General features: G+C 45.5%; 1 protein-coding gene across 4 annotated transcripts in view; it reads left to right on the top strand.

Annotated features, from left to right (window-relative positions):
- Positions 1–26,524, top strand: part of LOC105685964 (GATA-binding factor 3) — a 56,831-nt gene that overhangs the window by 20,449 nt on the left and 9,858 nt on the right. For all 4 annotated transcript variants that reach the window (XM_048649130.1, XM_048649129.1, XM_048649131.1 and 1 more), the window contains one exon: positions 22,470–22,604. In XM_048649130.1, coding sequence (XP_048505087.1) covers positions 22,470–22,604 — 135 coding nt within the window. The remainder of the gene's footprint in view (positions 1–22,469; positions 22,605–26,524) is intronic.

Genomic DNA, 26,524 nt, shown 5'->3' with positions numbered 1-26,524 from the left:
CGCTGGCTCGCGGGTCCGATGCTGCAGCTTACACGTCCTTCCTTCCACTTCTTTTTTTTTTTTCTCTTCTCCCTTTTATTTTTTAGCAGCGCAACACTTCGCCTCGTTTTTGTGCGGGGTGTACACCGCGTGGCACATGGAAATGAGCGTGCGTGCGTGTTGTGCGAGCGGAAAAGCTTTCGTCTCTCTGTAAAAATCGCCTACAGTGGTGGTGAAGAAAAATAAGGGTAGGTCGGCGCGTATATATGCGTGTCACGGGTACATAGAGTCGTATATACACAATGCTACGTGTACATAGAAATGTGCATGCATGCACGCGGTGGCGACGATGATGATGGGGTAGATAGCAAGGGTTGAAACCCCGCGCTACGATGCGAGATACCTGGAGGTTGACGCCATTTTTGATTCTCGCCAAGATAAAACTAGCTTTGAACAGCTGGGAAATTTTTCAATATTTCTATACGCTCGTGTATACCCACCACCCGTAATCATCCCCTTGGACGTTGTTCGGGAAAAGTTGTGCGGTACGAATTTATTGCCTATCTTTCGTAAATATCTGGACATGCAGCGGGGCTGGTTTATTATTTTTATTAATTCGTTATTACCGAGGAGCGGAAATTTTGAAAAAAAAAAATTCTCTTCTTCCAATCGTAAAACTGTACCTGCTCGCAATGAAAAATTGAAAGAGAGGGGGACGAGAGTCGACGTTTATGACGCGGATCGACGACGAAGCTGCCGCCGCGTGCTTGAAATATTTGAATGCATAAAAGCATGTCGAGTAAGACACGTATGTACTAAAAGCTCCTGTGTGTACGGATATGTATTTTTATAATACTATATAAGAAGGTGTGGAACGTGTGCGAGAGAGTGAACGAAGGGGGGAGGAAGAGACGGGGGAGTCAAAGATCGTCGTCGCGGAGCTGCTGCATCTTCGGGTAACCGCGCCCCAGAGATGACACGGCGTAGTTCTGTCATTTTTCTTTTTGTCGTTATTTTATTTTTTCCCAAAAGCGTTGCAGATGCTGCGGACGTCGTCGCGTATCGCCGTCTGTTACCAGCGGCGCTGCAACTACGCGAGTAGGTACGTAGGTTATACCTGTATTTTGCGACAAGCAACGCCGAAGCTCCTGATTTTATCTACCTCAGGTAGCCGGGAAGGTTCTCAAGGTTATCAGCTCTTGCATCTGAGTATATATACGGAAAATTGATAGTTACTGCCTGGTTCACCCATTGTTTGAGACGGTAAACCAACGCCTGCTCACTTCTTCTTCTTCTTTCTCCTCTCATCCCTACCCAACCTTCAAACGCTTCTTATTTTTACCCTTTCTTTTTTTTCTTCTTTCTTGCTCATGATCCTGCTCTCGAGGTGTTAAAGGCTTCATATAGTACAATCAGATGACACCCAACTCCCCTATCCACATCGAATCTTCGGTCAAAACGTTACGCTGCAGTTTATACACTCGGTACTCACTTAGGTATGGAAAGTGATCGAGTTATCGCCAATTCATCGATCCAAAAAGGGGAAAATCAAGGATATCTCGGAAGGAAAAAATCGTAGCTCAATATTTACTCAATGGATTCGTGTTCCTGGGGTAAAAATACGTTAGAAAAGTGTCCTGCAATCGATTTTGAAAATACATACTTCATTTTTGGCCCGAAAATTGAAAACATCCAAAGGGGTACCCCTTGAAAAATTCTCGATTTTGGACCAAAAAAAAATATTTTATTTTATACGCTATTCTTATGTATTTTGATCCCAGAAATACGAATCCGGAAGAAAAATTGATCTATCTGCAAAAATGACCGGGTTATCCCCATTTTTTCGCATTTTTTGGCATAAATTTGAGGATATCTCGGAGGGAAAAAATCGTAGCTCAATTTCGACAACGGATTCGTATTCCTGAGGTCAAAATACGTAAGAAAAGTGCCATACGATCAATTTTAAAAAATAAAAATTTTTGGCCAAAATCTGAGATTTTTCCAAGGGGTACCCCTTACGATTTTTTCAAATTTTGGCCAAAAATTTTTATTTTTTAAAATTGATCGTATGACACTTTTCTTATGTATTTTGACCTCAGGAACACGAATCCGTTGTCCAAATTGAGCTACGATTTTTTCCCTTCGAGATATCTTCAAATTTATGCCAAAAAATGCGAAAAAATGGGGATAACTCGGTCATTTTTGAAGATAGATCAATTTTTCTTCCGGATTCGTATTCCTGAGCTCAAATTACATTGAGATAGACCAAAAAATCAATTTTTTATTTTTGACCCAAAAAAGTGAAAAATTGGCGATAACTCAGCGAATTTTATAGCTAGATCAATTTAACTTTCAGATTTGGATTCCTGAGGTCAAAATACGTTGGAAAATCGTTATACGATCGATTTCAAAGATACTTCATTTTCGGCCCAAAAATCGAAAAAATCCTCCTCGGCGTTTTTTCGATTTTGGGGTAAAAAATGAACAATTTTTTTTTTCCATGAGTTTTCCACGCTATTCTCGTACATTTTGATCCCAGGAATCCGAATCTGAAAGCCAAATCGATCTGTCGTTCGAATTAGTCGAGTTATCGCCGATCCTTTGCGATAATCTCAATGATTTCCGACTACCCGCGTCGGCATGAAAAACTCAGGTTCCTACGAAGTGTGAACGTACTAGGATCGTTACAACGATTCGAGTCCGAGGTTGGCACATACATAAAACGAGTGTATAAAACGTAACATCAACTGAATTATGTACCAGATGCAAATTACCCTCCCGCGTATAATTTTATGTGGGTATCGTATAGATACAATGTATAATACAGCTACGGTGCGTATCATTCACGTATTGTATCGGTGTAGTCGCGGGTAGCAAACGACCATTCAACCAGACGTACGTGTACATTTTTCTTTCAGATTTTCTCAAAATTCAAAACACGATCGCGAGATTTGTATCGCCAACACTTCGGATAACCGGTATATACCAGAGCCTCCGGTATATATAGCTGGTTTACATATATATAATACCGAAATTATGCACAGGTATTATGTATCGTACGGTCGTTCAGTCACCTCGTCCGATTTCATCGCCCGCCATTTCCTACGTTTTTTTTTTGGAAAAATAACTACGTAACGAGAAACCGCACAAAGGTAATCGATTCCAAAGTTTGTGAATCCAGGAAAAAATGGGAAAAAAAATCATTCCCCAAAATCCACGCACCGCTATACGTTGCGAACGTATGCGCCGCATGTATGGTCTTCAAATACTCGTACGAATATGGGCGTTTTTCTCTCGGACTCGCCGCACAGCTACCCGCGGAGAGGTAGAAAGTTTAATGATACAAAGTGATTAGCTTGTCAGCTACCAGAAATCCTGACCTCGGGGCGAATTATTTCTTATATTTATGCGTTCCATTCGGGTTCGCTGCAGTTGAAAGCAATTTACAAGTTAATAGCTCCAGTATAGTGGTTTAGTCCCGGGCTAGTGTGTATAGAGAGAGGTATATACGTACAATTTGTATACCTATATACATACATCCATATACGTATGCAGCGATGCTGTTGGTGGTTGGCGGTGATGCATACAAAACTGAATATAAGGAGTAACGTGGCCGCCGCCTATCTCTTCTTCCTCGCTCTCCTCCTTTTACTTTTTCTTTTTTCTTTTTTTTTTTTTCTTTCATTTCATTTTCCATTTATTTTTCATGCATGCGTTGTGCGCGCGTAGTGTTACTTTCTCGGGTTATAAGGCAAAGGTGTATATATGGTTATAATAAGAACCCACAGCGCCGATACATTTCGAATATACCCACACCGGGGCACATTATACCCATACCCTGCATCTAACAGTAATTGTCTAAAGCTACCGCTATATATCTTCCGTACACTTTAACACGCGTTCTTCATCTTATCATATTCCGGTATGCTGTGTATATATATGTAGAGTAAACCGCAGCTACCGCCACGGTTAATTTTTTTTCTTTCTCTTTCGTTCCCCACCTTTTTTCGTCTTCTCTTGCCCTTTTTTTCTTTCACACACGTGCAATATTAGATTTTGACTCGGCGGTCGATCTCTTCCGCCTATCTCCCATTGCGATAAAGTTGATTTTTTTTTGTTTTTCGTTCGCATCAGTTATCGAATTTCCTTTTTTTTTCGAGGCAATTAATGATATCGAGATATATTGAAAAACAAGCGGATCGAATCGAAAATTCTATTCGGTATATATGTAATATACATATTACAGGTGACGTAGCGAAGGCTAATCGTTGTTTTTATTGCGACACTGCGGTAGATTATATTGAAACTCCCCAAGGAACTAACTATACGTGACCATTTTTAAAACTATCCTACCACGTAACTACTCTTCTGTTTTTCCAGTTTTCAAAAATAACTTTTACCCAGTGCGGTTGTATGTAGCGTACGTTATAATATCGCCTCCGGATCTAACGGCGAGGCGGCCTCGTAATCTACCGGTACACCGTAGTAACTACCGCGTAATGTGTACGTACGTACGTATAACGTTACAATTGGGGTATTTTAACGTACAGTTTGAATTCGAATAGGAAATCGGAGAGAGATAGGGAGAGAGAGAAAGAGAGATAGAGAACAGGGAGCGCAACGGCGGAGAAGAGGAGGAGAGCGAAGGGCGTCGGTTGTATAATCGTTTCCCAGGGTGTTGCGAGACCGAATAGTCGGCTACACGGGGTGGGAACCCTTTTTCGGCAATATCCTATCATCGGGTCTGAGGCATTAGTTTTTAGGGGCTTTTAGGGGTGCAGCAGTTTAGCCGGGCGGCTGCCGCTGGTTTCGGCCAGCCACCCAGCCAAAAAGGGAGGAATGGGAAGGAACCCGTATATACGCGCACACCTATACGCGCGTACGCGAGGGCGCTGGGGTTCCCAGCTGCGTTCTATCATTGGTCGCGATCTCGCCAACCCTCCTGTCTCCCGGTAGCACAACCCCTGGCAATCAAGGACCAATCCCATCTCATCCGAAACCGACTGTACGCTCCCGAGGCTATATTTACTTTACACGTATACGTATGTACGCGGTACACAGAGCGGTACGAGGAGAAACGGGAAAACGCGAGGAAACCACCCTTAACTCGAAGCTGGATCGCCTAAGAAATTAAATTACGAGTCCGACCTGCATCGTCTCCCAAACAAATCAGAATTCAATCCGTTTATCCTCGATCACTGCGGAACGCGTCGAGACCTCGACACCCGCAATTTTATTAGGGTAAACGAGATTTTTTTTTCACGTCGTGCGTACGGACCCGGAAATCGTGAGACTTATTTTCGATCTGTCGTCCAATGATATACGTGTACGGGAAAAATACACTCGTTATTTACAGAGTGTAGATCGCGCGCGGCAGAAATTCACCGTTTTTATTCCGTTGATATGTACATTAATTACCAACGAAGTGAACTCGATCGAACGGTTCGCACACACGTACCTATATATATACATACATACCTTTCGTATTCCAGACGCGTATAATGATGATGGTAATTTTATCAAAGGTCACGTAGTTATTGGTAAGCAATTAAAACTCGAATCAAACGTGTATGTATGTATGTGGGTAGGTATATACGTGCGAACCCGTATATACCGATGCACGTACTTATTATGTACACAGCTACGTTCGAAAACGCGGGGTACGGGGCGAGTATATCGCGTTGTTTTGCTATTACAGGGTCACGGTCGATTGAACGTAGCTAAGTATTATACACGTACCTACACGGGTACGGTTCGAAACTGGTTTTCAATTAATATTGATACATATGTATCCCTGAACTGAACCACATTATGTGTAGAAGTTATAAGTTATGCGTGTGTATATAGCTGGCCAACGGAACGCCTTGTAACAGCGAAATTCGCACGATTCCGATAAATCATCGCGATGCGTCTGTTCTACGGGCGTATCTTCCATCGTGTGATAAATGCACGTGGGGAAATGCCGCGGATAATATGGAGCGAGTAAAATTGAGAAAAAGTCTCGGTTTCAACGCGGGCGAATATTAGACGCTGGACAAAAAAAAAAAAAAAAAAAACTATCGAAGTCGTTGAATTACGACTGGAAAAGAAGTAAGGAAATCGCACAGGTATACGTGTAAACCACCGAGCGACGCTCGAGAACCGTACGATATATTGTTGAAATTATTTCACCACAGCGTGAAAATCAATTGTAACCGCGTTGTACACAGGTATATATGTATAAATTGTGTATGTATGTACGCGTACGTAGTGGGAGAGAGACACTCTTCGGTAAATCGCGTGCGATCCATTTTCATATATACATTTCTTTTTTATGTATAACCAGATATGTAGACACAGGTATATACATATATTATATGCACAGATGGATATTCCGTCGTTTCTCTTCTCCGTACATTTTTCTTATACATTATGCGCAAAGCCGCGCGTCTAGATGCAGCGTGTGTCGCGAACGTATCGAGTAGAGGTATTTTCTCGTCTCTGTAATCGTGGGAGAGCGGCCGTGTGCGTTCGTGTGCACTTTTTTGCGTCTGTGTTGAAATAGAATTGAGTTTGTGTGCGGCGCGGGACAAAGTCAATACCGTCAAACCAGAGCGCAAACTCGGCACCCTGGCCAATCTCTGGGCGACTTCGACGCCGCGCATGTCCGGATAGACCCTTGAACGTGGGCACCCCCTCGGATTCAGAAGGGCTGAAATCCCCGTAAGAATTGAATAAAAAAATTTTTATCGAGCTACCGTCTGCGCAATTAAATTCGTCGGTATTCCGAGGGTTTTTCGTCGACGCTGATCCGACGATCGAATTGAAATTTCGCCGTTCCACGGCACCAGGTGCACGACGCGTGGAAATCGAATCGCTTGACAATAAAAAACAATTCGAACAATTCTACCCCGATTTATCCATTTCGTCGATAATTCTTTGAAAATTCAAGTCCACTCGCGCGCGAGCGTGTAGTTCAAATTTGCGGTGGAATAAAATTCCACCTTTTTTTTTTCTGATAACATTTTAATCGGACTACGCGTTCGAATCGTACCAGTCGATACGACGGTACTTTGGGGAGTAGTGAAAATCGGTGGGGGGTGCGCGTGGGACGGTAAACGTTGCGTCCTCACCGTACGAGTCGTGGACGCGGTCGCGTCCCTCTGACTCTTAGGGCGTCCCTTCGACACCGGCAGGGTGGTGCTTTCGCCGTAGGGTGTGAGTGACAAGTAATGGCTGCCGTGGATTTATTTATCACCGTGGAGAGCTTAGCCTCGAGGACCGGAGTGCAGGAGGAGGTCTCCGCCCGCGGCAACGTTCGCGGGCGGAGAGCGAGCCAGCTACGAAGCACATCGCCATAGCCCCCGTAGCGTCTTTGTGCGGCGGCGGCGGCGGGTCGTGTGTGTGTAGATAAGCTCGATACATATGTACGGACACGTATTGCGTACCCTCGACCCTCTGCGGGTGCGAGCGGTTTCGAACGACGCTTCAGTTTCTGCGCTATTTGCAGTTTTTACTTACGGTGTACCTGTAGTCGTGCGCGTATACGCGGACACGAGTACACACCCCCGTAACACCGACGAACTCGCGGGTAGTGCACGGGCGATTACCGGTAAAACGGAATTGCACCGTTAAATCAAATCGAACAAATATTCGTCGCGGTTTAACAACCGCACCGCGGTGTAACGCACGCCATCCTCTCTCTTCGTTACGCCTCGTCGAGAGAAGCGCTTCGATTTTGAATCGCTTGGTTATTTTTTTTTTGTCGGTTTTTGTCCCGACGTACGAGCGACCGACCGACGGGGGGGGACAAAAAATACGTGACATTTTAATGAGAAGAGAAATCCCTCGGGTGTTGTCTTTATATTATGCATTATCGGTATTATAATATAAGCGTGCGGCTAAATCGAATTACGTTCATATCTTCGTTTATATCGTTTATACATGAATAATAATATTGTTTTTATTTATCGCGTCTCGGCCGCTTAATAGGTATGTAATTATATAATAGTAGCGAAGAACGTTAATGGGAAATACTATGCAGCGGCGTACCACCCACACCTATAATATAACAGATGTGCGTGCATGTGGACGTTACACACGTCCGTGATGTATCTACATATAGGAGAGAAATGAGAGAGGCTTCTTGTAAAGAGGAAGAGAGAGATGGAACGAGGGGAACGGATAGACGGATGGTTAAATACGGCCGATTCCCAGCTCTCCTCCTTCTTCTTCTCCTATTCCTCCGCGAACCGAACGTAGTTGTACGTACGTTATATTATCCTAGAGTCGTACTGGAACAACAATAGAGACAACATAATGGCGCTATAAATAATTAATAATACGCCACGCTACACAGCGAGCCGCGTTAGAACCCGTAACGGATACTTCGGCGCATGTTTCGCGTTCCAACTATTATACACATATTACATTATATTAATACCACCCGTCGGACGCGTGCGTGGATATACGTATAGGTATGTGCGCGCGTTGTGCACACCCGTTCGAAACAGATTGTGTACGGTTGTCGTAATTGTTACGTCGAAATTATTACGGAAAATACCGAAAAATTCTCATTTGGTATAACGATAAAAAAATGATCGACCGCGTGTACGGTGTGCAGTGCGGTATACGGAGGACTCGTTTTCTGTTCCATTATCGCCGAGAGGTCTGGTATAATACGACGATAATGATAATGACATCGGCGTAGATATCGAGACGCGATAATAATAACCGCGATTAAAAGAAAAAAAGAAAAAAAAAAAAAGAAAAAAGAAAAGGTTTTCGTCGCGCTACGTAGCGAGCTAAAGATATGCACCAAATACATGCCTATATCGGTCTATATAACGCTATCATTGATACCACCCGAGTGGCAAGGCTGCCCGCCACCTTGCCCTAATAAGCTGAACAGGATATCCAGCGAGTCCCGAGTGCGCAGGTAACATAACTATATCGTACGTGTATCGTCGATTGGTCGCGTTCTACGTATACGTATATTCCTAACACCGATACAACGTATAAAACTTACGCGCACACACACACGTTCGCATATCTTCGAGTGGAAACGTACGTGTATCTCTTTACGCGTTATACATAGCTGAGGTATCGGTACGTGGACACACAGTTTTCGAGTGAAAACGACCGATCGGCCGTAGAGCTATACGTCTGTATATGTGCGCGCTGATACGTACGTTTGGTATATTTTACAACACTAGCCAGATTATCAGAGATTCCGTGTAAAACGCATACGACGATAGAGACGCCGGTTTCTATAGCTAGTTGCACAAGATCAACTCCCACATGGGTTACCACCAGTATGCACCCGGTTGGATACCGTAAAATTATTCAGACGCTATGAGAACCCCCCCCCCTGCCCCCCCCCCTCCCCCTCTCCCTCTCCCTCCGCCGTTTGATCGCGATCGTGTTCGTGTTCGTGTTCACGTGTTTGTTGCGGTCGCGTATATTCGCGCGAGGCACGGGTTACAGGGGAGCAAATAACCGTGTGGCAAGTGTTCGACACTCCGCATAGTAGTGCTGCTCGGATCAGACCCTGGAAAGTATACAGGGTGGGTTTCGAGAAGATCGATTAATTTTGGAATTTCGATGGAAATGGCGAAGCGTAGATTTGGGAAATTTGAGGATTCGGTTTTGGGGGACGGTCGATTGGTTTGGAGAGTAGAAAAAAAATCTCCATCCGGCGACGATTGCGTTTTTCGGACCACCCCGCGCATCTGCGGGGGCAAAGATATTTGGTTGGGTTAAACGCGGGCTTCCGTATCATCTTCCTCTCGAATCGGTCGACGACGCATCATTTCATTTATCTCGGATTTATCTTCGCTCTGGGATCGAATCCGCGCCACGCCGCTATGCTTCGCGATGTTAGTTCGGCGCGATATCTCTATTCCGAACACCCGTTGAGTAGATTGTAGAACGTTGCTCTCTCCCTCTCTCTCCATCTTTCTATTTTCTCTGATCTTTATTTCGCTCTTTTGTATCGCTCGATCACAATCCGAACGCGAGTGTGGGTGCGTGTGGGTGCGTAAGAGCGGTCCAGCCTTGCGGAGGCTGGGTGTGGCCGTGACGAAAAGTTCACTGGAGCACACAGACTCGGAACTCGTACGTCCGATCCTCGTGTATGAACGTGTGTACACGGGTAAAGATAAATAATGCTCCTGACCACTTCTTATCCGACCGCGTTCCTAAACCTACAAATAAATATATACGGATACACGGAGATCGCTGCTCATTGTCAGCCCTCTGTCGCGGATACAAATTGCCAACAGAAAATGTCGAGGAATTGTCGCTCGCGGTTCGATGATTTTCGATCGAGTAAGTGGCGAGTATTTTCTAGCGAGCAGCGGCGATCGGACCGAAAAGTAAAACTTGGTCATCTTAAATAGGTCTGTTCCGAGTTGCGGCCTGCTACGGACCGGCCAAGGTGAAAGTATAATATTGTAGGAGTTTCGTGTATACGGATTCAAGTTTGTAGTCGCACTGTGAAAAATGAATAATAACCACACACTTGGGATTGTCGTTATTTCAATTCCCGCGTCGCTACCGCTGCGGCCGCTGATGATGATGACGATGATGATAATGATTATGGTGATCCGGACGATTATGTTATTACAGTTATTATAGCCGATCGCCGAATGGACGGGGTACGGTGGCGGAGCCCAGCATTGACGAGACTATTTTGCGCGGCATGCCAATAGCGGCGTTATGTTCCGTCGTGTTATGTTCGTATGACGTTATGCCTATCATTCGAAGTGGTGACTAGCTCCAGCAAACCCTATGAGGTAACTATGGTAATGAGAGTGCGGTCCGAGTATCCCAGCTGACAGTCGTCGTTGGCTTATAATATTGAGGCAGGAATCGGTATATATGGAAGAGACGTGTGCGTTTGCGGGATTTGCAACTAGGGGTGATTATATAATCTCGGCACCATGATGCCGGAGTTTGTTGCTGCTGCTGCTTGCCTCTTCGCAAATTGTAATTATACATTGCAAACTTACCTGTATACCCGCTTCGTGTCTAACGCATCTCGCTTAGGCATCGTATTCTATACGTCTAAGGTGGTAATTTAAAGCTTTTCAATAAACGGCCGTCATTCCAAGATCATTAGCATGTTTATAAGCTATCAATTTTTACGGTTTAACGCAGCAAATCGCATCTCTTGACAGAAAGCTGTTACCGCTGATACCGTGTGTAAATGTCTGTACCCGGTATATCCATATTCCCGCTCCATGGCGAAGCTGAAGGCATGCAAATCGCCGTTCACATCGAATGGACGGACATTTCTGTGCCGCCATACCGATCGATCTAGCCTCGTTGATCGCGAGTCGCCGTCCAGAAGGACCGTAGGACCGGCGATTCCATCTCGCCTCCGAGAAGAGCTTTGGTGACGTAGAGAACGAGACTCGATCGAGTTGCCGGTTAATGAAAAGTAAGTTTTTTTTCATTCGATTTCCAGATCTTCGCAGGAGAAAACTTTCAGTGTTCGAACAGAGGTGAATCGGGGTGCGGACATGAAATGTCACGTCGATTTTTCTAAGTGAAACGGTAGCCTGTCCTCTCGTCTCTTATTTTCTATTCTCTTTTTTGTCGACGGACAGTGATCCATGGTCATTTCACTTTATAATCGCCCTACACCCGGGCACACGAACGAACCGTTGCGTCGCGTTGCGTCGTCAGAGACCGCGGAGTGGAGTGAAGCGGAGCAGAGTGGAGTGGAGTAGTGGCGGCTAATCTCAATATTCTAATCCCATTCCGTACGAAAACGGCTTTTATTCAAATACGAGCCTTATATACCCACCGGTTCGAACGTGGTACAGTTGAGTCAGAGTTGCCGGCTTCGCCTTGCTCGCCCGCTACTTTGCCTCTTGTATACGTACGTACGTACGTACGTACGGCGGTTCCGTCTAGTCCGCGCCAAGGTGTTCCAATGTCCATAGCACACGCTCGTACGGATGTACCTATGTGCGCCGCGGTACCGCGGAACTTCTTCCACCGTTTCGAGCGTGTTCCTTCCACCGTTCAACACTTTGCAGTCCACCGCCGCGATCTACATCCCCTCTTCCAACGTATTATCGCACGCTCTAGCTTACCAACCCAGTACTGGTACTGTTCGAAGTTTCTCGCTAGATCGAATATGGGAAAAATCTGAGCAGCAGCAACAGCAGCAGCAGCAGCAGCTACTATTGAAAGATCTCGCTGCTAGATTTATATTCTACCAGTTTAGTTTAGTCGCAACGAGTTGAATTATAGATCGAACGCCTTCTGCGTTGTGCACATAGAACCGGAGACTACGGGCACCGGTCTCCGTTCGATAGTTATTGCCGCTATGTTCGCATACCTGCCATACATATATTCCACCACGTAGCTTCGGCATGCCTCAAGTCGTACGTATAGCATGCAAAACTTTTGGCTCACCAATATTCTCCTCTTCCGCCGTTCTTCCCGACCGTCCGCGGGTTATTATTTTACCACGACGCAACGGATAGATACTTGGAAATTTTTCAAAATATCCCAAACAGCCGCGGAGTGAAGAAAGAGCCGGCGTTTGATCAAAAGACTGTCTAAATATGATATGTAAAATACGTCGGCTACACAGTGGCCCGTAGCAGTTAAATACCGAAGTAATAAATCTAGTTTCGAAGACCGAAACTTCCGAGCGCGATCCTAGCCGATCCAGCGAGTCCAGTACCGACCACTTCGGTGGCTATACGTTCCACCGAAATTTCATCCGCAGCCTCGGGGATGTTTCTATATCTTCATCGCAATCGTACACTACGTCTACGTAGACTCCCGGTAAAAAGTAATCCTCGATTCTAACGGTGTTCGAATTTCACAAAACGCGTCGTTTTTCCTTCTTTTTGTTTTTTTTTTTGGTTTTTTTCTCTTCTTTTTTTTTGTTCGTCCGTATCGCTTTACCGCATCCCGTGCACAAATCCGCGCACGGTTATACCCGATATATTCCGTGTTACCTATCGGTTTTTAACGGTAAACCTTGCAGGTAAAACACATCCGTACACGAGTGAAAATGTGTGCGGCGGGTAATACCTGTATACAATAACACGGATAACCTGACGATCGGTGGCGCGTCCCGCCGGTCAACTTTGAACGCGGTTAAGAAATACGACCCATATATTTCCGCACGGTCCGCAACAAACGGCGGCACCGTGGCGAACTGTTATACATACATACATCCACCTCGATAAAAGAGACCCTTTCAAACCGCGCTGGTTCCAAGCGAAACTATACACGCTACACGATATTCTCTACTTTATACCCACGTAGGTACACGCGGGGACTCGCGCGCAAAACACGCTCGCGATCTCTACGTCATAATAAGCTCCGGCATCCGCGAATACGACGGACTAGAGATGATCTTTACGCCGCCGTGTACGCGATGATGCACTCTCAAACCCTGAGCGCGGATACGCTATTCGAACACAATCTTCGGCATCCGTGTGTGCGAGGACATTCGTACGTTCGTGTATATATACGTATCGTACGTGTATCTGGTTATAAATACTTCGAACCAGGTTCAGGTCCCTCCCTCGACAGTTAGCTATCTCGGACTCGAATCGTTTCATGGACCATAAAATCGAACGGTGCAAATAAGAGGGACTTCCTTGTGCCGCGAAGGAAGACTTTTGATCTGCTTTCGTATGTGTAGCAGGTTTCTTCATCGGGGGCGTGTTGTATATATATATGTCATTATAACGCGAGGTATACAAGCGCCGACGTGTATACGTATACGCGGATGAAAATTATTCGCTCGCGTATACTACGAACGGACGGCATCGACGTTAGACCGTGGATATAAATAAATAGAAAAAAGGAAACCGGTGAAATTTTTCAACGACACGCTCGCTTGCCCGTGTTAACTAACCGTACTTCGAACAATAATATCGAGTCATTAGATCTGCACGGGATGATTTCCTCCCCCGTCATGGCGTCGCGTGTTACCTTACGAATATTCATGCAACGGTTCGACCATATTTATGATAAACGCGAGCCGAATAGAAAGATAAAAGTTGGACAAACTCTCGCACCCACCGTTCATAGCTCGTTGTTGAATACGAGACGGTGTGTGAAACGCGCTAAGGAAATGAGACGAATTAAAAAAGTGAGACAGAGATAGAGGAAAATAACGGTCGACGGCGGGGGTAGCGGTGAAAAAAAAGTCGCGCGCTTAAGCAGGGATATACATTTGCAGAGTGCATAACGAAGAAGAAAGTGATTATCGTGCTTCAATGCGCGAAATGTATTACGTTGTGCGTACAGAGAGAAAGAATTTCATGTCCATAGGAACGAGATGGATACCGTGTATGTATAATTTATATACTTTTTCACGCTGTAGTGAAAACTGCACCGCGTATACCTACGTACAAATCCAGCCGAGTTGGAAATATTTATAAATAGAAATGTACGTGTATACACAAATAGAAAAGAACTCGTTATTTTTAATTAATTTAATTCACTTCGCAGACATTTCAAATTCGCTTATTGCACGATCCGTCTCTATACGTATCCCTCCACACCAGAGAAATGAAAAGCGTACATTATAAATGAAAATTTGGTTCAACGACCGTACAAATGAAACGGCGAATGACATACTTAATAACACTTTATTCAATTCCATTATTTTCCCTCCGTACCATCAGCTTTTCATTGCGTCTCGGTTTTTCATGAAATCATGACGTTTTTTTATCACACGACACGCTCGTCAGACGAGAAAGTGTATTACCGTCGTGCAGTTTCGGATCCTCGTCCTGATCCTGACCGCGTCACGTTCTCACGAAGAGTTCGTGTGCGCTGCAGTGCATATACATAGAGAGTACTCTTAACAAAACTGTGCCTCGAAATGAAAAATAAAAAAGGTGACGATAAAAAGGCAAATAAAAGTGAGTAAGCGAGCATAAAAAATGCGAAAAATAAAATGAAATACCTGGTCCAGCGGACACCACCGCCGATCTTCTCCTTTTGCGAGAACTCGGATCTCTCGCTCATTTTTTTTTTTTTCTTCTTCTTTTTTTTTTCTCCTTTTCTTTCTTTCCGTCTCTCATGTATCGAGAGTTTGCGGTCCGCGCACCTCCGCTATACATCCACCTCTTGTCCCACGCGACGATGCCGTGCCGCTGGAGCGGGCGAAATAAGGAGAGGAGAAGAAGAGGAGGAGGAGGAGAAAGAAGGCAGTGAAAAAAGAAATCTGGGCTTACCGCAGGTTTGGCGGAAGAGCGGAGGGAAGGAAGTTTGCCGAGGTCCTCCTATAAACTGTACCACCGACGCGACGCGGAGGTTTATTTATTTATTTTATTTTTATTTTTTTTTGTTTTATTTTTTTTCGTTCACTTTTGTTTTTCGTATACCACGAAGAAGCTGCTGAACACGAGGGAACATTGCTTGCAATTTAAATAAATTCACCAAACAGAAAAATACAAGTGGCAAGAAGAAGACCGTGGAGGAGAAGGAGATACCGAGCAGGCGGACGAGGGAGAAAAAGGGACGGGAAAGGAGCGTTCGCGATCATGCGAGGTATCGGTGGTTTATATAGCATCGGTTGCTCCCGCTGGAAACTTCGCAGCTGAGAAATAAGACGGAGAAGAAGAAGAAGAAGAAGAAGAAGAAGAAGACCTCGTCCTTCTCGGTACACGTAAACGAAACCTCGTACATGTGAATATATAAATGTAGCCGCGGTGCACACCCACCACGTCCCTTCTTTCGCTCCCGCTGGATATTCTGCTGCACTTCGGTACATCGGGGGGGGAGAGTCGGTTCGGCGACGGGGTGCGTTGTCGTCTACCTTCGAGGAGGAACTCTCGCATGATTTTTGCACCGGTAGCGGCGGCAGCAGCCGCAGCAGCAGCAGCAACGAACGGCGAAAAGAGAAGAAGCGCGCGCTGCTGCAGGAGCCTCGAAGGAACCTCGCGACTCGGACATCAAGATCCGAGTCACGATTTCGAGCTAATAAAACTGAACGTATTGTGTCGCGGAGATCCTAAATTGGTCTCTCTTTACAGAATTCCAATTCGATCGACTATCTTATCCGACAAAACTCCGCATTACGTACGAACGACGCTGTAATGTAACGTTATATATTTATCGAAAATCGATCGGATTTTATTCCGCCGGACTTCGATTAAAATCGCCCCCGAATGACGATTGGCCAGAAGAGAAAAAAATACTATTCAGCAAGGCGTCTTTATAACGCGCGCATCGAGTGAAATATTTTAATTAAGAAACCATTAGGTGAACATTTTACGCTCGCGAACTTAGCGGTTATACAGGGTTCGCGCACACGAGATAAAGTGATGTAACAGAACCTGACCTGGCTCAATCTTGATATACATGTATGTGGGCACTCGGTACATATGTATGCACGGGAACCTCCGCGTACCCGTGTTAGATACTCCGAGATGCGTGTTACGGTCGTAGTATAAAGTCTATAGATAACTAGACTGTTTATCATATAGATTGGTGCTTCACTCCCGCAGCAGCAGCGGCGGCGGCAGCGAAATCATTTCGATAGCATGATCCTCCGGGTGGTAATGGCTGCTAGGATCTCCCGCCGTTCGACGTTATCTCGAAACCTACCTCGCGGAGGATATGGAACAGAGAAACAAAAAAAAAAAAAAAAAAAAGAAAAAAGGAAAGAAAAGAAAAGGTACGGAGACACCGTGTTCCAAAATTCGTTCGATTAAAAGTCATCCGAATCGATGCAACGTATCCGCGTTGCGCAATTCGCGGTATGTATCACCAACGGATTATCCGGTTGGTGACGAAGTGCGGGAAGATCATTCGACGATTCGTCACCGGTTTTTTCACGTACCTACCTACGATTCGATTCGTTACAATGTGCGATCTACGTACGTATACCTACATACATACACACACACACACGTTGAATTCACGCCGGGTCGACTCTCGCCGCGTTATCTACTCCGCTCTATACGGTATATAATCCAATACAGTCCGTAGCTGGCAACATAATTCAGTTATGAATAAAAAAAAAAAGAAAAAAGAAACCAAAAAAAAGCGCACCAACACGAACGACGGGTCGTGTGGTGCAGGTACGACATCGGCACGCATACACGACCGCGTTACCGCGTGCACCGTGCAGCCAACCAGAGCTAGTGTTAGGAATGTGGTACAACTGCTTGTCACAGTCACACATATACAGAGTTGAAATTTTCTCATGTGATATCCTGCAGATGCACAACCATGAGATGCCGGTGTAGTAAAGCACCTCCTTTTGCCTTCCCTTGCCCTGCACCGCGTCACTACCGCCGTACGCTGCTGCTGCGCGAAGTGGCGGGCTTCACCTACCTCGGAGTCTAGTTCACGTTAGCCTTTATATTATACGGTACACAAGTTAATGGTATGTTTATATGTACCTCCCTCCCCTCCACCGATAGCTCCGGTCACTTGGATAAGTTCGGAGAAGTTGCCGTTGCACACCGTCGCAACGTGGATCGAAAATATCGTTGTGGAGAGTTGGCTGGCCGGTGCTCTTTCGACGTGTCCGTGTAAAGCTACCTGCACGGTATACGGAGATAAGCGGGACATGAAGAAGTAGAAGAAGAAGAAGAAGAGGAAGAAGAAGAAGGGGGGAGAAACACAACAGAAGCATTTAAGCGGTCCGCTTTCGAATTATAATAATCGTCTCCTTCTCATCCTTTCTCTATCTTTCTCACGGTGAGCTAGGTGTACCGTTCGCTTTGTGCCAAGGGACACCGAGATCCTCTCTCCTACTCTTTCCCGATCATTCCGCTACTCCGGCAGCATCCCATGATGTACTTTTCACTCTTTTTCTTCTTGTTACACTCCTCATTCTTTTCCTCTTCCTCCTCCTCCTCCCCCTCCTCCTCCTCCTCCACCTATTCCCCCTACTTCTCTTCTTATTCTCCAGTCCTCCGAGCAATTTGTATCTCGATATAAGGACAATGTTGCCCACTGTACAGTCGCGATGCACCCCCCAGCTTTTCACTCCCACCACACTTTGAACTTGCATCCCTACTCAGCGTGCCGTTCGAAGAGGAGGAATATTATCCGGATTCGCGAGTGTTCCCCCCTACCACCACGTCGCGGAATTACGATACGAAGAGAAATTCCCTCCGCTTTATTTATTTATTTATTTTTTTTTTTCCCTTCCGTTTTTTCAACTCGCAGAGGTCGACATTCGGCGTTCGGCCGGTCCGAGCTTTTGTACTCCGAACGCATTAGAGATATCCTCGGTACGGAGCGTTACGAGATCACTTCGTATATATGCGAAGGTATCACACACGCGTCGCTATATCCGATCGTACGTATAAACTTCATGATTCCAGATCGCTCGAGACAGATAAGAGATCGATACAAAGTGCGATTTAACGATCTGTATCCGATTTAATATCTGCGTTAAACCATATCGCGAATAGAGAATTTATACAAACGACACATCCTTATACCTGAGTAATAATGCGCGGTTATATCGATATCTGCGATACGACTCTTTCTCAGTTGGAGTCGGTTCCCCAATCGGATCGATTTCCTCCTTCCTTTAATTCCTTTTGTCCGGCAGCCCAGTCATTCCGCTTAATTAATACAATCGTCGTAATTATTATCGTTATTCGAAACCGCATAACTATCCGGCTTCCAGCTGTCGTGCACACGGAGATCCGTTGAAATACCTAATTAATAAACAACTTCGATACTAGAAAAATCACTGTATCACTGCGTTCGTATATTTCGTGCGTATGGCGGTGAGAAAATTCGAAAAATCGTGAGAATCTCCGCGGAGGCACCTCGTGCGTATGGAAAAAGAATCGTGGTGGAAGGAATGGGTTTATCTACGTACCTCGGTGATTAAACACTATTAAAAACTAGTTTCTATTTATAAACATACTTTTGAATTCATATACGTCTGCGTCTGTGATCTTTTTTAACAGAACTCGCCGCTAGCTTCCCATTCGTTCATTGATAATTTTTCAACGTTAATTACCTCTAATTAATGACTTTCCGATTCCGAATACGAGAACCATCGAGTCGAATCTCAAATGTACATCGATTATATATTATGAACCGATCTTCGCTCACGAGGCTATCGCATCGTATATTTTAACTTCGCTCTATTTTATCCCATATTTTGTTTCAGGGTATTCAATCTCTTTTATATATATTCATATATTACTTCATTTTTCTTGTCTTTTTTTTTTCTTTTTCTTTTTTTTTTTTCTTCTTTAATCAGCCCCGCTCCAGTTCGGTAGCGAAAGCCATGTAGGTGGTCACCCATACGCGGTTACCGTCGACTCGCACCGACGCTCGATGAATTTCAAATCATTAATCAAAATATCGAACTAATTAATAACGCGGTTAACAGTAAGATCCGAACCGACCGCCTCCGCATTTCTGCACTTCAATAATTTTTATACCATATATCTCGAGTACTTTTACGGTCCATTCGATTTTTCCGGCGCGTACACGAAACGAACCTGCAGAATGTCTACTATATACCTAAGTAAAAAAGAAATTCGAAAAGAGGATGAAACTTCCCTTTCTTACCTTTCTTTTTTTTTTTTTTTTTTCTTTTTAATGGATCAACAACGAAAAGTGAGAGCGCGGGGAACGTGTCCGAAGAATTGAAGGAAAAAAAAAAACAAAAAAAAAAAGCAATGGAGACGGCGGTGCGGTTGGCGTCGCCTTTGGTTACAGGCGTCGGTTTTTTCGAACGGGGTGGGTGAAGAATATGAGTAAGGATCGTTGGTATGGAGAGTTGAGATATGTCATATCCGTCAGTGTCCAAGAAAGGTATAGATATATATATGTGTGTATATGTGACGTATACGTACGCATACATAGCGTCGCGCGTCGTAGAGTTATACGGTGAGAGTGTAAGCGAGCTAGAATTATAAGGTATATACGTATACGAGCAACCGGTTTACCGGTGGTGCTGCTGCTGCTGCTGCTGCTGCTGTCGTTGTTGCTTTTGCTGTTGCTGCAAAGATGCGGCAAAAGTATTGGCTAAAACTGGGGGTAATTACGACGCCCATGATTACCGCGTATCTCTGTCCTATAAATAGCCACCCGCCGTTCAATTTACATGTTAAACGGTAAGGTGGGTAGGTAGGTAGGTAGGTACGCGGTACGGACGCGCAACACTTGTACGTACGCTCCTAGTCGCGCGCGTAACGCTTGGGTGTGTATAGTGAACGCGTAACGTTGATATAACGGATATTTATAACGCGAATAATTAGGCACCTAGTGTCAATTACGTGTCAAAAGGTCGTTGATCGCGTTCTCTGTCGTTCGACGATATGCGATATAGAAAATATACGCGCGATACGCCCGTCCGATCTATATAGATTTTGTTGTTACACGGACAGAAATTTATCTTCTCGAACAGTTTGTCCATTTATATCACGTGTAAGCGTATAGATATAAATTTTCGTCCGTGTAATACACGATACGTCCGTGTGTTGGTTTTATATAACCGACCCAAACTAATTCGACGGACTTAATCGCCCAGCTATGCGTACACAATGCCCTCCTTGGCCACTCGCTTGAGAATATAATATATGGATGGAAAGGTTTTTTTTTCTTATTCTCTTTTTTTTTTTCTTTTTTAACTTCTTCCAAAGGGAAGAACGAGAGGAACGTGCCAACGAGATGCGTACGGGGTATGAACCGGGTACCGAAATGCCAATTTTAATTCAAAGTTTTACCTCAGGAAAAGAAAAGAAAAAAAAAGTAAATTTGTGCAGCTCGAGAAAATAATTCGCGCTACGAAATGGTGTGTATTTCCAGTCGTCTCAAACTTCTCGAGGTGGTCACGCAATTAAAATAGCTGTGAAAATCAAGAGGCGATAGAAGAGAAAAAAAAAACCGAAAGAAGCGGAGTACCTTCACCTTATCGGAGGAAAATAATTCGTCGAGGTTCTTTAGGAGGGCGTCGTAGATCTAGAGCAGATAGGATGTTATATTGATGAGGTGCTTCGCTGTATCGATTCGCGGCGTAGTGTTGGGGGAGGGGAGGGGAGGGGGGTTGGTTGGTTGTTTTGTTGGTTCCGTTGTTTCCACCTATACACAGGTGCGAGGGTATACGTACCCGCGGATGTACCACCGTCGAAGCAAAGGCGACGGTGGAAACCCGAAGAATAACCGGGCACACGCGGAGGCGAAACGTGAACGCGAACGTTTATACAGCCCCATACGGCATCGACTTGTGGCGCAGACGCGCGCGCGATAAGATCCTCGTGATAAGACATGATTGCCGCACACCGACGCTTGGAAACACGGGTAGCAACGCCACCCCGTGACACGGGGCAACTTTCACACAATCACTCGGGGTCTAATGACGACACCGTCTCTACCTATAAGGCCGTACGTTCGTTCGACCGCGTTTTTTTCGCTCTCTCTCTCTCTCTCTCTCGCCTTATTCGCGGGGAAGGAATAAAACGCGGAGTGTCCTTAGCGGGGGGGTTCGTTTTTTGAAATCCTCGAATGGCCGGACGATCGTTCGGCGGGAGAGGAAAGAAAACTTTAATTTTCATCTCCGCTGTCGAAGTATGCTTACACGAAGTCAAATGAAACGATAAAACGACTGCAGAGACCTGCGGAGGAATATGACGGTGAAAATTTCTGTTACAAAAGAAATTTCAATAACTTAATACCATTATTGTTATTCCGAGTGGTTTACAATGAAACGGTTCCGCACAAAGCTCGTTCCACAATGAAAAAGCCATAGCGTATAGCCGCTCCGCGTTCGTATGCGTGCGCCGTCGTATATACATGTAAAGTCCATTTTACAATAGATGGCAAAGTTTTGTGTTGCCGAGCTGTTTCAGGGCACGGCGAATAAATACCGTGTCATCTTAGGGGTTAAGTGGTCCGTAAGGAGCGGGTGAAGTAGACGGGGCACATGAATGCCTGTATACATATGTATGTATACACCGGTGTAGGTACACACGCAGAGATCTCATCTCCGTTGCAGCGACACCGACACAACGTGCGTTGTGTATATATACGTATCGGAGGTATAGTTAGCCCTCGGGGATAATAGACCTTTTTAGTTAAGTGTTTGGCACTTCGTGACGAAGGCACAGGTGCTAGGACCATTTTAGGTCCCATCCCAAGGGAGGCGCGCCGATGTTTCTCGATGGCAAAGGTAAAGGAAAGCTAGCGCGATACACTCGGGGAGTAGTTTCGTATATATATATATAAGGTTCTTCTCGTACCGCGAAGCTTTTCCCGAGGGATTATACCCTCCGATCCCCCTACCTATTCGCCGAGGCGAAACTGTCAAGCCTGCCTTTTTGATCCTGGAAACACGTTTGACTGATTTTTAATGCGCTACCTACGCTACGACGTGTTCAGGTTTTCACCGAAACACCCACCACCCCGCAACATCGACGAATCGCACGTTTCTTTGTCTCGTTTTTTTTTTTTCTTTTACCATGAGCGTCACAAATTTTCGAGTCATCTCTACAGGTGTAATATACATATATTTCGTTTTTATTTATCGAAAACAGTCGCTCCAAAGTGCTGCACGAAGAGCGGGTACGAGTTGTGCCAACTGTAAAACGGCCACGACGACGTTATGGCGAAGAAATCAAGCCGGTGAACCAGTTTGCAACGCCTGTGGACTTTACTACAAACTACACAACGTGAGTAAATCGATGACATAAATATATATTACACTATACTTTAAACCCGTCGAATGCCCTTAAAAAAAAAAGCTTCGGTCCGACGTTTCCCTTAATTTTCTTCACCCTCTTCGACGCCATTCTCGCTATTGTGATTCTCGGGCCCTCGTTGCGCGTCCTTTGAGTTCGGCGCAAATTTTTCTCTTTTTTTGCGCGCGCGTAATTTGCCGCGCACCGAGGTACGTACGTTTAGCAGACACCCCTATTTTTTTTTTCGTCTCGAACCTCCGCAGTCCGCGCGACAATGGGCACTTGAAAAAAATATCTGTTGTGTCAATAATCAGGTTGTCGCGTCGCGTCGTCCTCCCCCTCTTGGAGAAGTACCGAGCTAGCGTATCGGGAGCGGGCGAGCGAGCAAATAAGCCGGTTCGAGGATGGAACCGTGCTCAACGGCGTGTGACACAGGAAGCGCCCCGGTATCCCCGCCTATACCGAATCTACGCTGCAGGTCGCGTCATTTTCAACCACTCGAGGTTGCAATTCCGTCAACTGAAAACCTCCGGTGGGTACGCGTGGGACGAGGGAGAAGGGGAGAGAGCGGGTCTCGCTTTTTTGCGCACCGGCAGGACCGTCGTTATTCCCCTGCAATTTCGTTTTTTTTTTTTTTCTTTCCCTTCCACTTCTGCGCGGACGTTGCGAGCGGAAAGACGGAAGCGTTTTTCACGATCTATTTACTCGGGTCACCTGTTCGAACGATCCTACGGGGATGCGGAATAATGTCGCGATCGGTACAGTCTCGAACCCTCGACGGATTTTTCTCGAGACACAGTTGCGCCACACACGTATTATGTCGCACATAATGCGAGCGACAATTTGCCGAGATCAATGGAAAAATAGAACTTCAAAGTTTTCCGGGGTAACGGACCGTCGTTGACAATGAGGTACGACAATGCGGTAATACGATATTTTCGAAGCACTTTAAAGCGAGTATATTTCACTTTTCACGTATACCTTTGTCGGTAAATATCTTCGTACAGCGTAATGACGAGCCGCCGTTTGTAACAAACGTTTCTTTTTTTTTTTTTTTTCATTCTTTACAACTATTGTACGAAAGAGTATCGTTTACGAAGAGCACCCCCTCGCCTCTGAATAACCAACGTCTCCAGGCGCAACTGTGTATACGTATACGAGCCGAAAGCTCTCCCCGGAAGTGGAGGAAATTTTTTGTGTTTCTACTACCCCGCGATTCGATTAAAATCGATTCCCTTCCGGCCGTATTTCAGTTTCCGCTTATTTTTTCATTTTACGCGCGTTGGAAAAAATTGATGTAAAAAGGGTCGTCGTCGTCGTCGTCGTCGGATCTCTCAATAGCGACGCGTGTGCTCTTACCGAGGCGGCGTACGTGCAGCGTGGGGTTAATTTTTCGATGACGCTAATTGGGCCGCGTCGTTTCCTCCACGCGTGTACGAACTCTGCGGCTCGTATACCTACGGCGAGACATCCGTCACGCATTTAGACGTTGCCGTTAACTCTTTTATAAGTATAACCATCGGGGTGGAGCTGGTGCGCGTTTGTCTCTCCCGTAGCATATATTCGAGAACAACGACCGGCTCTGTTTTGAGGAAAGCGATGTGTACCGCTCCGCTACCGTCGCTCGGAACTCTAATCGCCCGTCAAAATTTACGTCGCTTTTTCCAACCTTATATATATATATATTGTACACCGGCTACTCACATATTTCGAGACGCGCCACCGCCAGATCGAACGGCTCATCCGTCATCCCCGTCGAATCCGAAATTTTTTCACTTCCTCAATCGTTATCAAAGGGACTTTTTGTCCTTGTATTATTTTCATACCCCTCTCTCTTCTCGTCCCGACGATCGCGCCGTCTGATTTCGATCCGGTCATCCGGGTAGCGAATAAAAAAATAATAAGAAACCTAGCAGGGAGAAAGGAGGGAACCCAACAGCCATCTTACTACGGTTGGCGCAGGTTACACGGTGCGGTACATAGAGTCCCGTGGCCCTGCAGGATCTTCTTCTTCAAGCGGACTGCACATTTCCCGGTAATCATTAATTAAGCGGAATATCCCGCCGCAAGGGGCCCGGTGTAGCGAGATAGACGAGCGTTTCGCCGAGCTGCGAACGTGGGGATAAATTAACCCTTCGCCCTCCGGCGTCTATATCGGGGCTGAATTTCGTTAGTTCGACGAGTTTGGAAAAATTTAATTCCCAGAGATTATGGCGTTAACGCGGGAACTTTGAACTTTGGACAAAATTTGTACGTGTGTATAAATTTGTTCTCAGGAGAGATCGCGAGTCGATGTAAATCGTATAAATGTATATATATAGGTATATATAGGCTGCGCGCGATACGAGCGAGAATAAAATGGAACGGAAAGGAATGAATTTACCTATCAAGGATTCGTGGATGTGTGTTCGCGCGGTATACACACGGATTGTATACATTTGAGATCGTGCGTGTAATGAAATACGAAAGTCAAGCGCAACTCTATGAATCGTGAATAGGCTAGTCGCCGTTGACATTAAGCCGACATATTACACTCTTGACTGAAAGCCTCTATACGCGGTATATACGTCGTCCACGCACACATATAATTCTCGACTGGAAACACCGAACGCGCTTATACGTCTAAACCAGCTTTCGGTTTTCTTCTTCTCGTCATTTCACGTCCCACAATTGAAGAACAATATACCGAACGTAAGAAATAAATTTTCGATAAAAAAAAAAAAAAAATGCTTCTCAAAAATACTCGAGGTTCCACCATTTTTTCGGAGCACAAGAAAAAACGAACCGACCACCGAAAAACCTCACGGGGTAAAAAGATACCCTTACCTACTACGGTCAGCCGCGCAAGCTCTCGTATTCGTACCTCCGATAAACGAGGGGGAACTTACACCAGCTGCAGCGACGGCGTTGCATGTTGAATTTTATACGCGTGTATGTATATGTAACGCGTATTTATTTTATTTTATTTTCATTTTTTTTTTTTTTTTTTCCATTTCCCTTCTTCTCGACGGTGACGCGGTCGTCCGCCACGCACGCGCCACATGCGAGTTACACGCACCGCAGAGATACAAAACGATCAACTGCAGAGTGCAGGGGAGATCCGAACACGCGCGCTTTCGGATCAAATTCTTATACACCGGTTGATTGCCGACCCCGATTACCACCGCAGATGGGAAGCATTAAGACCGCATTACGTACCTCGATCGGTGCAACGATCACACGCGTGTTACATACACATACGCTATACCATTCGATATCCGCGATAGGTGCGACGCGTAACTGCGGGGAGAAAATAAAAATGGAACCGATCCACGGAGTCCGGCGAATGGAAAAATTAGAAAGATTTTTGGATACACTCCGGACCATTTAATGGTCCAAGTTTGCCGTATTACAGTCTCTCGCGATGCCCGTCATCCCGTCTCCCGTTTGACTCTTTCTCTCGTTCTTTCTCTTTTTTGTTGTCTCTTTCTCTTTGAGATCTCACGGATGATAGAGCTGGTTGCGAAGAAGTGACTGAGAGAAAATGAAGAAGAAGACGAAGACGAAGAGTCCGAGGGGAGGAATGGGAGGACGACAGATCTGGCGTCGTTAAGATAGAACGTCCGATAACATCCATTCCTACGCTCGTGCTGCAGGTCGCGCCGAAATACAACCCGCGCACGATCATAACGGGTGACGGAAAAAAAACCGTAAGGAAACCCGAAAACCTGAGAGCTCGGAGGCTCGTTTCGCTCGCGATCGCTCCTATCCGAGAAAAGTCACAGGCCTCTCGCTCCTTCCAACCGGGCGAAGCGAAAGAAAAGGAAAAGGGAAGAGACGAGAGGGGAGGAAAATTTGTCAAAGAGCGGTTCGATTCCACACCCAATGGTATCGAGTCCTTTTTTTTTGCGGCCACGGGGTATTTTGGCACT

The sequence above is a fragment of the Athalia rosae genome, chromosome 1, assembly GCF_917208135.1.
Source record: "Athalia rosae chromosome 1, iyAthRosa1.1, whole genome shotgun sequence".
NCBI classification, from domain to species: Eukaryota; Metazoa; Arthropoda; class Insecta; order Hymenoptera; family Athaliidae; genus Athalia; species Athalia rosae.
The sequence above is the reverse complement of the archived record's forward strand: the minus strand, read 5'-3'. Positions and strand labels throughout refer to the sequence as shown.